This window comes from Corvus moneduloides, chromosome 22 (genome assembly GCF_009650955.1).
Source record: "Corvus moneduloides isolate bCorMon1 chromosome 22, bCorMon1.pri, whole genome shotgun sequence".
Taxonomy (NCBI): domain Eukaryota; kingdom Metazoa; phylum Chordata; class Aves; order Passeriformes; family Corvidae; genus Corvus; species Corvus moneduloides.
The window spans coordinates 2,707,022-2,721,843 of record NC_045497.1 but is presented as its reverse complement, the minus strand read 5'-3'; the positions used below and the strand labels follow the sequence as shown (position 1 = coordinate 2,721,843).

The 14,822-nt window shown below is 45.7% G+C and overlaps 2 protein-coding genes across 2 annotated transcripts; one reads left to right on the top strand and one right to left on the bottom strand.

The window, feature by feature from the left end:
- Positions 1 to 1,164: 1,164 nt before the first annotated feature.
- PEX10 (peroxisomal biogenesis factor 10) lies at positions 1,165 to 4,588 on the top strand. Its single transcript, XM_032131622.1, has 6 exons — positions 1,165 to 1,355; positions 1,569 to 1,649; positions 2,153 to 2,559; positions 3,259 to 3,434; positions 3,729 to 3,864; positions 4,158 to 4,588. The coding sequence occupies exons 1-6, from the start codon at positions 1,247 to 1,249 to the stop codon at positions 4,227 to 4,229; spliced, it is 981 nt and encodes a 326-aa protein (XP_031987513.1). The 5' UTR covers positions 1,165 to 1,246; the 3' UTR covers positions 4,230 to 4,588.
- A 424-nt stretch (positions 4,589 to 5,012) lies between these two features.
- On the bottom strand, positions 5,013 to 14,133 carry RER1 (retention in endoplasmic reticulum sorting receptor 1). Its single transcript, XM_032131623.1, has 7 exons — positions 14,028 to 14,133; positions 10,812 to 10,897; positions 10,172 to 10,276; positions 9,197 to 9,296; positions 8,593 to 8,671; positions 8,351 to 8,486; positions 5,013 to 7,544 (listed from the first exon to the last, which is right to left on the bottom strand). The coding sequence occupies exons 2-7, from the start codon at positions 10,890 to 10,892 to the stop codon at positions 7,455 to 7,457; spliced, it is 591 nt and encodes a 196-aa protein (XP_031987514.1). The 5' UTR covers positions 10,893 to 10,897; positions 14,028 to 14,133; the 3' UTR covers positions 5,013 to 7,454.
- Positions 14,134 to 14,822: the final 689 nt, after the last annotated feature.

Genomic DNA, 14,822 nt, shown 5'->3' with positions numbered 1-14,822 from the left:
TCACCAGGCAGCAGTCCAGTCAATTCCTTGAATTTATCAGGAATTCTGATAAGAGTCCAAATCCCACCTGTTCCCAGTGGTTCGGCCACAAAGGAACCTCCGGCAGGCACTGAGGGACTGATGTGGGGACTCTGGCACTGAAAAAGCAGTTCTGTCACACCCCCGCAGCCTACAGCCTTTATCCCCTGGTACCAGGATTTTGGAGATGGATGCACTGACATGTTGATGTGTTTGTAGCTTTCGTGTGGAGGTGGCCTTTGTTGTTTGCCTCATGTACAGCTCGCCAGGAAACAAAGGGCAGCTTGTTCACTTTCCCCTTGTAAACAGCTCATCTTTGAAGGGATGCAACGAGGCTTTCACAGATGTTAAAGAAGCAATGACAGGACACTGAATACACCTTCCTTCTAAATTATCCCTGAGCTGCGGAAGGGCTGGAGCATTTGTACAAGATTGTGGAGTGCTGCACCTGCCTGGGGAGGTGCGATTTGGTGTGTTCCTCGTGAAACGTGCTCTGCTCTGAAACATCCAAGACCTCATACTTTCACTGTTCTTACCTCCTCAGCTGTGATCCCGCTGCCCCATCCCGCTCCTTTTCCCTCCTCTTTCCACGCCCCTTCCCACGCCTCTCACTGTCCCTTTCCTCGCCCCTTTTCCCACCCCTCACAGCCGCTTCCCTCTCCTCACATCCCCTTCCCGCCCCTTTTCCCTCCCCACGACACCGCCTTCCCTCCCCTTCCCGCCCCTTTTCCCGCCCCTCCCGGCCCCATTTCCCAGCCTCTTCCCCTCCCCTTTTCCCGCCCCTCACGGCCCCATTTCCCAGCCTCTTCCCCTCCCCTTTTCCCGCCCCTCACGGCCCCTTTTCCCAGCCTCTTCCCCGCCCCTTCCCGCCCCTCCCGGCCCCATTTCCCAGCCTCTTCCCCTCCCCTTCCCGCCCCTCACGGCCCATTTCCCAGCCTCTTCCCCTCCCCTTCCCGCCCCTCACGGCCCCATTTCCCAGCCTCTTCCCCTCCCCTTCCCGCCCCTCACGGCCCCATTTCCCAGCCTCTTCCCCTCTCCTCCCGCCCCTTTTCCCGCCCTTTTCGGCCCCTCAGGGCGGGGGAGGCGTTCCCGGCCCCTTCGCGCGGCCCCGCCCCTTTTCCCGCCCCGCACTGACGGGGTATCCCTGCGCGGGCGGCGGGTGCTCCGCCGCTGCCGGGGCCGCAGCTCCTCCGCGCGGCTCCTCAGGGCCCATGTCCGTCCGCCCGCCATGGCGGCGGCGGCGGGCCCGGCGCGGCTGGTGCGCTGCGGGCAGAAGGACGAGCTGTACCGGGCCGGGCTGCGCAGCGGGGCCGGCACCGCGCTACGGGGGCTGGCGGGTAATGCCTGCGGGGGGGGTTGGATCCACCCCGAGCCCTCCCGGGTGTTCCAGGATCCGCCGGCACAGCGGGGCCCCCGGCCCGCGGCCGCGGCTCTGCATGGGGGTCGGAGGGGGCGAGGGGGCTGGTGGCGTGTCCGGGAGGAATTCCCCGGGAAGGGCTCGGGTGAGCACGGATTTGGTGTAACGTGACAGCCGCGCCCCCGTCCCGCAGGTGCCCGGCCGTGGCTGGAGTGGAGGAGGGAGGTGGAGCTGCTCTCCGATGTGGCCTATTTCGTGCTGACCACGCTGTCAGGTAACGCCCGGAAAACTTCTCTGTCATTTTTTAATCGTTGTTTATCATTTCTCCCAACATCTGAAAGCTGAGGGGCCAGTCCCGCGGCTGCTGTGCTGGTGATCACCACCTGAGACTGCCCAACAGCAGTTCTCTTTAGCATGCAGGGTGGTTTGGTTTGGATAAATGCCTTCTGGTAAATCTGAAACCACGAAAGTGTCGGAGTTGGGTTCAAATGCACTTTATCAACACAGATAGATGTTCTTCTAAAAGCAATTTTTAAAAAAAAGTAGGAACGTATGACATCATGAAAAGTACCCCTGCTTTAAGCCTGAAACTGTTGCAGCAGATACTGGATGCCACCATGGTGCTCATCCTAATTCAATGCAAAAAAAATGGGCTATTTCTGAAACTGCAAAGCCTGATGAGTTGTGGCCTGAACAGCCTGTCCCCACTGCTCACCACATCCAGAACGATCCTCCAGCTGCCCTCTGACCCTGTTTTCTGTTGAAAATATTGTTTAGGTTATCAGACTCTGGGAGAAGAGTATGTGAACATCATTCAGGTTGACCCAAGCAAGAAGAAGGTGCCTTCTTTCCTTCGACGGGCCCTCTTCATTTCCCTGCACACCGTGGTACCTTACTGCCTGGAAAAGGCACTGCTGCACCTGGAACACGAGCTGCAGATGGAGGCTGAGGAATCCAGGACTCCAGAGAACCCCCCTGCACCTGGCTTTCCCAGCAGGACCTTAATTCGCAGCTGGATTCGGAAGCAGGTTGGGGAGCTCGCAGAGCAGCAGAAGAAAACAGCCTCCCAAGTTGTGCATGTCCTTAAACAATCCATCCCTCTGCTGCACCGGCTCCACCTGGCAGTGTTCTACATCCAGGGCATGTTCTATCACCTGTCCAAAAGGATCACAGGGATCTCATATGTAAGTGGTTTTGTTTGAAGATGTGTCCACTGCAGAATTTTGGCCTCTTCTGGGGTGCCATATGTGTAAATGGGATAAGGAATTTGGCTGTGGCCGATTATACAAGCAGAGCAGAGGGGTGAGAGGCAAGGTTTTGCATTATGTGAGAGGTAATGAGTCCCTGCAGTCAAGAGGCTACAGGTAATAAACATGAATGCAGTGTCAGAAGTTAATACCCCTGTGTAACTTCAGCCTGTCTGCCACAAATACACTAAAAGTGAAAGGTGACTTGATAAATCCATGGGAAATACTGTTTTGAACAATACCTAGTACACATTTAGATACCACTTTTCTGTATAAAGAGCTTAATTTTGTATTTTTAAAAAAAACCATCAGTCACTGGCCTAGAAATTTGTGTAGACACAGAGTTCCTCAACAATTCCAAACATCAGTGTGGGAAAGAGGTGTCCGACTATCTACTCAGAAATTAGTAAGGGAACCAAACCAATTAAAGCTGCAATTTTTATGGGCAGAGAGCAGCTAAGTCCAGCCTGACTCAAGATAGTTACACCTCCCAAGAGGCAGCTGGTCGAGAAGTCCTAAAATGTCAATTTTTTGCACACAGTGATAATCCCAAATCAAGTTTATTGAAGGCAGGGAGAGGGAGAACAGTTTCATAAAACTGCAGTAACAAAATGTATATTTCTGTGAATTCTGTAGCTGCATTTTGGAGGGCTGCAAGGAGAAGATCAGAGTATCCGATCAAGTTACAAGTTTCTTGGAATAATTTCACTCTTCCACCTTCTGCTGACCATTGGAGTTCAGATGTACAGCTTCAAACAGAAGCAGAGAGCAAGGCAGGAGTGGAGGCTGCACCGCAACCTCGCTCACCAGAAGTAAGAGGTGGTTCTTACTTCCTAGGAAAGAGGTGGGAATGTCATAGCTGTCATGAACAGGGACAACACAGGAGTAATTTAGATTACAACCTGATGTAATGTACCATTTAATTAATTAGCAAAACTAATTCCTCACTGGTTTGTGCATCTCTTGGATTTCATGCTTTGGTGTTTTTGAGATCTTCATGAAAAGGGTTGATACTTGAGCACAGAGTTTATTTCAGGATGGTGTTATCAAGTATTTCTTACAGCCAGGGTAAGTGCAATTAACCCAACTGTGCCTGTGTTAATTAGGAGCACGAGCAAGGAGCCAGCTCCCGGGCGCCAGTCGCGCTGCACGCTGTGCCTGGAGGAGCGGAGGCACAGCACAGCCACCCCCTGCGGGCACCTGTTCTGCTGGGAGTGCATCACTGCCTGGTGCAACACCAGGGTGAGTACACAGCACGTGCACACTGCAAAGGGCCCCTGAGCCTGGCTGCTAATGACCTGTGTCTCACTAAGGCACCCAGAGCTGAGCAGCACCCATGCAGTTGTTGAAATACAGTAACTGACATTACACAGGTGAGGTCAGTAAGGTGAGCACTTTAAACTGGGCCGGCTCAGGTGAGCTTGTACCACAGTTGGGACTGAAAAATTCTTTTCTGAAAGTAGCTAAGCAGTTGTATTTGGATTTTTTTAAACTTTTAAACAGAACTATTCAGTACGTCTCTTTTCTTTCTGTAGGCAGAATGTCCACTGTGCAGAGAGAAGTTTCATCCTCAGAAACTGATCTACCTACGGCACTACCAAATGTAAAGGAAAAACCTCCTGGCTCCTGACAAGGGCCTCAGCTCATACTCTCATACTTGTCCTACAGCTTGGGCTGGTCCAAGAAGAGGCTTTATTAAACTGGAAACTGCCTGTGCAAGGTGGCACTACATTCCTGTATGACGGAATAAAGCTATTTCTGCTTCTACCCTTCTGTCTCTTCTGATGTAGCCCTTGACCATATTAAAAATGGGTTTCTAAAACATGTTTAACACAAGCTTAATAGTTTTCTTCATTTTGGACAATGGAAAACTTAAATTCTCATTCTCAAAATACAAATGTAGATAATGAGTCCTCCACCCTTCTGTAACATCCTTAAGGTATTAATAAAATTCTGTGATTTAAGAGTCCCTTTCTCCTTTTTAACATAGTAATGTCCATGCTGTGGACTTCAGTGGCAAAGAACAGAAGCTGTACACAAAGCCTGAGTTTAACTGCAGTGGAAGTTCTGGTTATAAATGCCATGTGCCATTGTGTTAGCAATAAAGGAGGGTTCTGTGATTTGACAAACTGAAATCTGCTTAGATCAACAGAAGCAATAAATGCAAAGCCCCAGTAATGCAGATTGTGCACACTAATGAAGACTCAGTTTCCAAATTCAGGTTTTTCCATCACTATTAGCAATGGAGACTGCAGCAGGTATTCCAGATATTAGGGCTGTAGCTACATAACAAGTGGTATTTTCCAAAGCCATGGGGTGTTACCAATATCCCTGAAGCACACGGGAAAAGACTGTTAGTTGTTAACATACCTTGTCATTCTTGAACGATAGAAGATGCAGAAAATTGATTTATTTTTATTTTCCAAGTACAGGTAGGGAGAAGAACCCAGGTGATCCAGCCTGTGCATCATGAGTTACAGTTTCCACAAATCTTTCACAAATGGCACTGAATGTGGACTCGGGCAGGGCCGGGTGTGCTGCACTAAAAGCACTTTTAACATGGGTATTTGAGCTGCAGAGATCCTGGTTATCCAGCTAATAATTAAATCTCCAACTTTTATCATAAAAACCCAGTAAATTTAGTTTAACTGTTCACTGTATCTATAAATGGAACAAAAATAGCTGCTGGTAACTATGTAAACCCTTCATCATCATTTACAGAAGTGATACCATCCCTTCTCACACCAGAAAATTTTCAGGCATCCCTCACCTATTTAAAACCGTCAAGGCAACAGTGGAAGAAAAAAAACCCGTATCACAAATCAGAACAGGACTACTTAATGAGATCACTGCCTCAGCTCCTTCCCGAGAAAATAGTAAGGAAAAACATTTTGTTGCACAAAAAGACAGGAAGGAGGTGGTGACTGGAAGTGTTTTTGAAGCTGTCAAGCCAAGTTTTTCATGCATTCTTTAAGTGGAATTAATTTTTAACATTTAAGTGATACAGCAGAACAAAGTTTAACAAAATGCCATCGGACTTGCCCAGCCATGGTAGGCTGAGATTCAACTGGGGAACTGCACTGTTGGCCAAGCAGCACCTACAACCCATGTTTGAAAACTTAATCCCACTGGATGCAGGGCATCTGCCTTCCCAAAAGGAAGGCATGAATCTAAACTTGCCTAAACTAAACCTCAAAATAAAGTTTAGGTAAAAATGTCAGATTTGCAATGGATGTCATTAACACTCTGTTTAGTAGGAGTCATCCCAGTTGGTAATTTTAGTATTAATGACACATTTTTCTCCCTGATTCGTCCATATTCAGAAACTCCAGCAAGCCTAAAAACACCTTCTCCAAGTCAAGGCTTTCAGATTTTGAGGCAACAAACCACGAACATCCACGACTGGTACTTTTATAATGCCCATTCTGGACACTGTCTCCCTAATTTTAAGTGCTTACACTCCTGGTTTCCACACTGCTAATAAAACAAACACATGCAAACAAACAAAAAGCCACAGGTCAACGTGAGCTCAAACTACCTGTCATTTTCCCAGGATTACTGAATTCCAGAGCTCCACAAATCCTTCATTTGACAAGATCAGAGGAAAAGGTACCTACATACATTTTCCAATTAGTTGTCTGCTGAAGCTGCTGAATTCCATTCAGAATCTTCCGAGACCTAATCTTTTCCTACCTTCTTCAAGTGAATGCTCCCTGAAGAGTTGAAAAAGGCATATCATGAAGGTAAATTGAGGGCAACCATTATTGAAAAGGAGTCATAAATACTGTTAGATTAAGAGATGTATATAAAGATAGAGAACAAGTAAAGGGGAACACTGTCTTTTAATAAATTTTGGAATTAAAAAGTCACTTAATAAAACTGCAGTTGTATCACATGAAAAAATTTACATGCAGGTCATTTATCTCTCTTTTTTTTTCCCCCCCATAAAAAAAGAAAATCTGTGTTAAAACCCCCACCACTGTCTGTTCTGGCCAGTTTGGGTACGTCCTGTGGGGCTGCATGAAGTCAGCTTCAATTACTCAAGAAACCATTAAGTATGAAAGAAACTCCAACTAATAACAATTAAAATATATATTTTTATAATTCCAGGTCCTTGAAGGAAATTGTGATAGAGTTTGAACAAAGTTCTGAGTCATCACACGAAGGAGCCCAATTTTAGCATCTGCTGGGAGATGAAACAGTGAAACTGGCATTAAAACCCAACACAAACGAGTTGCTTTAGAAGCTAAATGAGTATTTTTACCCTACTGCAAGCCCCATAATTTAGTAATTTCTTATTCCTATCTATATTTGTTTGGTTATAACTCAGTAATACCATACATTTAGGAAACTGGCTTAAATTCTGCATCTAATTTAGGTCTACTGAATTTTGCTATGAAAACAGCACACGGCCATGAAGCAGAAAACAGCATCACGTGTGCCAGCTTACACTTTCCTCCACAGATGTGCACAGCACTTCAGGGTGATGTTGAGCAGGAGAACTATGTAAAAATATCCAACTCTAGGCCATTAACCTCTCCAGTGCAACGGATCTTGAAAGGAATACATTATCCCAAATCCATGGGATTATCCAAAGTTTCTCCAACTTCTTACAAAAGAGAATAAACTCAATGCAATTTGGTTAGAATGCCAGTTTCCTCGAGAAACTGATATTTCAGATAAAAATAGCGAGATCCTCATAAAATGAAAATTCAACTGCTTTGTCACCACTCTGTTAATCATTTTTATGAAGAAAAAAGGCATTGTTACAATGGCTCAAAATCGTTCCTTTAGTGAGCAGTAGAATTGGTCAACAGGTTGATTGCTTCTTCCTAGCTAGCAAAGGTCTTCCCCACATCCTCTTTCCCTTTGTATTTCCTCTTGCCATGTGTGAAGGGTATATATCTGTACTTTATCATGTGCTGCAAAGAGAAAACAGCAGTTGTTGAGGCAAGAAACTGAGGTAGTATTTAGGAAAAATGCTTTAAAATACACATGAAAAATTACTAAGTCCTCTAGAAAGGGAGTTCTTAGTAAAGGTAATGAAATAGCTAATCCTACAGCAGTTTAAATCTAAATAGGACTATGAGAGCAGTTTTATAAACATCAGATTTGGCTTTACCCAACAATTTGGACACTATAGGGAAGGTTACTGATTGGGGAACCACAGGAAACTTCCAGAGCACAGAGGTACTAATTCTTTGCTACCCTTTCATCTTTAATTTACCACTTCAAATCACAGTACACCTGTCCAAAATTCTGAAGGTCTGGGAAAAAAATTAGTTATTTTTTTAAAATGCCAACAAACCATAAGTAATTTGTTAAAATGGTCTGAATCAATTCTCTGTGTTCTTTCCCTTTTCCCCATCTACTTTCTCACATCACCTTGTGAGAACTTCCCTTTTCACCCACCAGAGATGGTTCAACACCTCTGCATCCAAAATAGCCACAGGAAGTGGATGAGAACCTGCATAAAACCCTGATACTGCACTCTGAAGTCAAAACCTTTCGAAAGCAAGAATAAAGTTTTGTAAAATCTGCTCAACACCGTAAACATGCCCCACTTGAAGAACTAATGTTCAAAGAATTAGTTACTGAAGTTCCTCCAGTAAACCAAGTGTGTGCAGCACATTTAACCTCTGAAGGGCTCCACTGAATGGCCAGTTTGGAGCAGTGCTGTAAATCCTGACATCACAAATGCTACTCTCTGTTCTTGCCAAGATCTCACCTTGATTTGCCTCTTCATAGTGATACAAAATAGCATAATGAAGTACATCACAAGGATTGGCCAAAACACAGGAACGTTGAAAGCCTCAAAGAATGTACAAGCCATAGCAACCAGGATTCCTTTAGTGGCAGAATGCCTGAAAAACAATAGTAACAATTAATCCTTCAAGCCCAGCTACCACTAATGTCATGCAGATATTTATATTTTTCAAAAACACAACACAGGCAGATGGATGCACTCACCAGAATTTGAATTCTGGGAGCCTTCTAATGAAAGGCCGAAATTCTTCATTTTGCCTTGTAGGTAAGGAAGGACCATCATCTAAAAATAACAGAAAAGAAACCAAACCACAAACCTCCTCACAGTAGTTTTTTTACACTATTCAGATTCCAGATTCTTTTTACTTTCTATTTTAAGAAAAAAAAAAAAAAAATCACAAAACAAAACCACGCCCAATTTCCATTGTTACACACAGATCCCAGTTAGAGTTGCTGGTTTAATGTAAGTTCACATAGATTCTTTAAAAGGAACTTAACACAGATTCCTTTAAAGAAAACAGGGAATAGGAATGCCAGGTCACTTGAGTGACCATGGGGAGAGCTTAAGTCACATAAACCTCCTTTCAAAACACAGAAAACTAATACAATATGGACTATACTCAAGTCCCATGAAAAAAGGACAAATTTTATAGCAACTTCTGATGTCAACTTGCATAGATATTTTTCAGGTCTAAGAAATACAATATAATGCTAAAGTCACATTATCTTTACACTATTGTATCAGACAAAAGGAGCTGGAAGTTTGACCAACTTTAAAATGATGGAAAAAAGGAACTTTTCCTCATACCTGAATCTTCCATTAGAGAGGGGTCTACCTTTGGCGACAGGAAAGCTATGAAGAGGTTGAGGTGGTAGATTCCCAAGGCATATGTCACAATGTACCAACCCTGCACAGGAAGGAAGAGACAAGGGTAAAATCCTCCCGAAAATCATTTTCTGATACTGATTTTTTAACAAGATTAAACAATCTGGGTTTATTGCTTCCGTGAGAAGCTTCTCTATGTCCTCACATTGACTGAAAGGTTTCTGGGCTTGTAAAAGTATCAGGAATTCTCACTGATCAAAACAAGTCTTAGAACATGACAGGAGAGCAAATTCCTCGTGTAGTGACAGATTGAACACAAAACCTTGGTCTGGCATCCAGGTTCTCTATGTTCAAGATGTGGGCTTAGAAAGTAATAAAGAGCATAAAACCATCCCTTTTTAAATCATCTTTGCAGCATTCAGTCTCTGAAACTTTCCTAGTACTATGACCTGTAAAGGTTTCACATTTTATAATCTTCAGGTTTAGGGAATAACAGTTCCCAAGTTCCTAACTGAACTGCAGACTGGCATGGAGCAGAAACATCTGATTAGTGGGGAAATGGTCTGCCGGGCCTGCAGGGAGAGAAACGCTGACAAAGCCATTCTTTATGGTTTGCATTTTAGAAAGGAACCCCTGGCTCTGTGCATGTTGTTACACACCTCGAATATAAAAGTAAAAACTTAATTACAAGAGTTTTCAGAGATTTATTTTGTGATTTCAGATTGCCATCAGAGGAATATCCTTGAGTATTCACACATATTTTCTCTCTGCAGCAGGAATTTCTACACCCACAGGATGTGTTCTCTCCTCAGACTACACAATTTACCTTCTGCCATGTCCTGAACGATACCACACGTGATTCTAAAGTAACAGCACACTTCAGAAACACTCTTAAAATCAAAATTAGACCAACAATAATATCTGGAACTACTTCAGCACCAAATCCAGGTCTCTTACCTGCAGTAAATAAACTCTAATCATGTAGATAAAGCTCAGCCCCAACGTTACAATCCATCGCACTGCGGTGTAGGGGGTGGATTTGTCTAACCAGGACTGGTAGATCTAGGAGGAAACACAAAGTGCACAGCTGTAAAATACTTGATGCACAACGGATAAAGCTTTTTTGAGGGTAGCATGGGCAAAAGGAAGCACTTGGGAGGAATATTTTGGGGAAGAGAATAACATGAAACATTTGTATTCTTTACTACAAATAAATTACACAGAACTATACTTACAAGCTTCTATATTTTACAAAGGCAAGAAAAAAATGTAATGCTTGGGGCATTATAAAGCAATTTAAATGTTCTGTATTTTATGCAAGTTGTTTTCCTTATAATGAATTTTAAATGAAATCTGAACTCACTCCTCATTTTTGACAGTAACAACATCTATTTCCACTGTTCAATGTCATATATATGCCATTTAAATATTCCAGTAAGCCATTCATTATAGATATTTATCTATTTTAAAAGGCTTCAAAAGAAATCTTTTGTATAGATTTCAGCATTTCAACAACCCATCCAACAAGCAGCGAGTTCAAGAAGCTGCAGTGAGATCTGCTTCTAAAGGAGTCAGAAAAATCCTTCACAAAACCAACCTGTCCAAGTCTTGAGAAAAATCTATAGACCACAGAAGGTTTTCCATGCACAGACTCCCCGATGCTGTCCCCTTCTGACATGGTGGCTGTGGAAACAAAACATGGGACAAGGGAACATTGAAATCCAAAATCTAAGCTCAGAGCACAGTCTCTGAGCCACCATTTGCATACAATATTCTTTTGGCTCATCCTGCTTGAAACAAATTATTCTGAATGAAGTATTCTCAAAGAGAGGACATTTATGCCAAAATGAATGAAAATTCCTTGTCCAAGAAAGCAAAGAACAGGGTATTTTACAAAGACGAGACAGGATCTAGTCCATTTTGGGGAAGGAAATAAAGAAGTCCATAAAGAAATTCAAGACGAGCCCAGTTGAACACTGTCACCTTACTAAGACACAGGCTGAGGTACAACCCCTAAGCAGTGAGACTGCAGCACCTCCCTCCTGCCACCTCAGCCTCCAAAGGAAAGAACAAAACCAGAGTAAATATATTTTTTTCAAAAGCTGCTTAGGATTTTAAATACTGAGTAACTACATAGTAAAGAAGTAAGTTCAGGACTCTGCACACCAGTGGTTTCAGACTCTGCCAGAGCACCAAACCCAAAATGCTGCCCACGCTGGAATCATTCAATGAGTTTCTCTGTCTCTTGAACACCAAGAGCTGAGCAGTGACAGGAAAGTTTTATGCAAGAGCAAAACTGTCCAGTCAAAGGGCCAAGAGCCTGAACTCAAATTAAAAAATTACCCAAGGGAGTTATTTTTCAGTTCATGCTTCTGCTACCAACTGAAGAGCTTTATTTTTCTTATCAGTTAAGCTTAACTGAGTTTTACAACTCACTTCAAGATAGAAGCCAAATAAAGTGGATCCTAAGCAGAAACATTTTGCCACATCACCAAGAGCAATCCCTGGCATTACTTCCTGGAATCCTCATCTGTGGGTGGGACTACGTAACTCTGGGATACTGGGAGTACATTCAGCCCTACTCAAGAGCCTCAGAGGATAACAAATCTATATGAAACATTCATAAATTAAAAATAAAAAAGTAAAGAGTCTCAGATGCTGCAATACAGTGACTGCTGCAGAAAATTTAAGACCAAGGACAATTTGAGGAAGCACAAAACCTTAAAGCTGTGCATTTTTTCTGTAAATATCTGAAAACTATGTCCTATTGAATAATCAGAAAGTAGAAAAAAGGAGCCCTGTTACACTTCAAAAGGTAAGGAGACTCATTAGGAGGCTTCAGGAGCTGAGTCCACTTTATTCAAGCTATAGCTAAAAGAAAATAGAGTAGAAAGTCATACAATACACAGACTTTACAATTACAGGCAAAAAGAAGTAATTATTCTTCTCCCCATTCTTGGCAGGGCAGAAATTATTCAGAATTCTCAGCTGAGCATAATTTTGTGCTTTATTTTGTGGGGTTTTTTAAAATGTCCCAAAGTATAAAGCTGTAACAGAAAGTTATTCAACTAATTAGAATCACAGAATAACTTACCAGAGACCAATGAAAACTCTCATAGTCTCAAAATTAATTCTACAGATACATTCACAGCAAATATGGGCTACAGGCAGACCTTACATGACAATCTTGTGAATTACCTGTGCAGAGCAAGTGGAACATCATGTGTGTGAGGCTACTTAAGGCTTTATGTTGGAGCAGGGATCTTGCTTGGTGTAAAACATTACATTATATGTGATTACGTACGTTTTTTTATCATGCACGCAGTTCTTCCAGAGCAGACCAAGAAATACAACACTTCTGCTGAGGAGAAGCCTTTCTGGGGCTCAGATTAATAACAAGACACAGACTAGAATTTAAGATAATATTTCCTCTCACATTAAAACTTTGCTGAAGGAACATCCGTAATGAAAAATTACCAAGAGCAGGAGTGTTTGGCACCGCTCTGAGAGCAGTTTACAGTTAAGAACCCTGGGCAGTATTGGTTTAAGGGAATAATTAAACCTAGACCGTTGCAATCCCTCTTTCATAATCATGGAACCACAGAATAGTTTGGGTTGGGAGAGACCTTAAGCCCCATCCAGTCCCACCCCTGCCATGGACAGGGACACCTTCCACTGTCCCAGGCTGCTCCAAGCCCTGTCCAACCTGGCCTTGGGCACTGCCAGGGATCCAGGGCCTCCCCACCCTCACAGAGAACAATTCCTTCCCAATATCCCATCTAACCCTGCCCTCTGGCAGTTTTAAGCCATTCCCCCTTGTCCTGTGACTCCAGGCCCTTGTGAAAAGTCTCTCTCCATCTGTCTTCTAAACGTAACATCAGATTCACTGTTCAGCACAAGGAGCTGTGCCCACCCTCCAGCCACTTCACCACGGCCAACACTCAGCCAGACACACACAGATTAACACAACCAACGAGGGAACAGTTCGCTACCAGCAGAACCAAGGCTCCTACTAAAACCAAACCATATTACAGCAGTTTTCTCTGCTGCAAACACCACGTAAGCAAAAGCATGGCCTTAACAATTATGTTTGTCCCCGCAATTGTTACGGTAATTTCATTACAAACACCACTGATCGCGGAATTCTGAACAGCAGAACCTCGGGCAGTAAATATTTACTTTAAGCCTCACATCATCACGCAGAGGTACAGAATTTGAGGACAACTCTGCTCACGATACAGATTTTTCTTAAATGTAAAATATAAGTGAAGCAGGTAACTAGCAAGAACACATTATTCATTCAAATTACCTTATCTCATAGAGGAAATGGTTTTGAAGAGCAACACACTAAGGTGACTTATTAAGAACTAAGTGAATGGACAACCACGGGGGTAAAAACCACTGGTCACACAGACTGACTTTTTACACTAAAAAAGGCAGTGTTTAATTTTATCCATTGCAGCAGCAGCTGAGCAGCACCTGCGCTTCTCGTTTGTGCCCGCAAGCGGGGACTTCCCCTTGCCCGGGCACTGCTCAGCCCCGGCGCGGCGGGACACCAGGTACAATGAACGGGGAGGAGTTGCGCTGCCTCGGCACGGAGCGGAGCGAGGCGGGGCCGGCTGAGGGGGCACACGAGCCCCGGGAGGGCCCGGCTGCAGCGCCGAGCCCGCAGCAGCCCCCGCGCTCCCGGAGCAGCCGCTCGCGCCGGGCCCCCGCCCGCCCGCGGGTGTCAGCGCCGCGCCCGGCGGCCCGGAGGCGCAGTGCCCGCTCCCGCTCCCACCCCGCGCTGGCCCCGGTCGGTCCCGGTACTCACAGGCGACCGGACCGGTCCTGCCTTCCGCTCCCGCCCCTCCACAGACAATATGGCGACAGCACCGGCTCCACTTCCGCTTCCGGGGCTCCGGGGCGGGGCACAGCCCCGGTGCTGCCCCGCAATTGGCCCCCGGCGGAGCGGGAGGGGCCGCGGCGCCGGGCGGGGCGGGGGGAGGTGCGCGCCGTTCGTGAGGGGGGACGGGGAGCGGGCGGGACGGTAGAGACGGAGAGGAGGGAGGGGCGTGTGTGGCCTGTGGGGCGGGACGGGGATAGGCCGGTACCGGCGGGGACCGAACGCAGGGCAGGACACGGCGCAAGCCGCTGGACGGGCCCGCCCTGCTACCCTGAGGGGGGCGCGCGGCCCCGCCCCCCGCCCGCGCACCCAATGGGAGCAGCCGCTGAGGGCGGGCGCGGGCGCGCGGCCAATGGCGGGACCGCGACGGGCGGGGAGGCGGGGCCGAGGGCAGGGCCGAACCGAGCCGAGCCGAGCCGAACTCAGCCGAGCCCGAACCGAGCTCTGCCGAGCGGAGACGGGATAGGCCGAGCCCGAAGCGGGCTCTACCGAGATGGGTCGAGTCGAGCCCGAGCCGAACCGAAGCCCAGCCGAGCTGAGCCGAGCCCAGCCGGGATGCGCCGAGCCGAGCCCGAGTCGAACCGAACCGAGCCGAGCGGAGCCGCCTCACAGGATGAGGCCAAAGCTGTTGAAGGATTTAAGTTTTAACGAGTTCAGTGTATTTTATTCTATGAGCACGTGAACGTTTGGGAATCAAAATCTGTAGGAGAAGACAAGAAATAC

Coding starts and splice junctions, on each gene's coding strand:
- RER1 (XM_032131623.1), bottom strand. CDS start 10,892: ATGTCAGAAGGGGACAGCATCGGGGAGTCTGTGCATGGAAAACCTTCT. Junction 8,672..9,196: donor CTCTCTAATGGAAGATTCAG/GTATGAGGAAAA, acceptor TGTTATTTTTAG/ATGATGGTCCTTCCTTACCT. Junction 7,545..8,350: donor CTATGAAGAGGCAAATCAAG/GTGAGATCTTGG, acceptor TTCTCTTTGCAG/CACATGATAAAGTACAGATA.
- PEX10 (XM_032131622.1), top strand. CDS start 1,247: ATGGCGGCGGCGGCGGGCCCGGCGCGGCTGGTGCGCTGCGGGCAGAAG. Junction 3,435..3,728: donor CGCAACCTCGCTCACCAGAA/GTAAGAGGTGGT, acceptor TGTGTTAATTAG/GAGCACGAGCAAGGAGCCAG. Junction 3,865..4,157: donor CTGCCTGGTGCAACACCAGG/GTGAGTACACAG, acceptor TTCTTTCTGTAG/GCAGAATGTCCACTGTGCAG.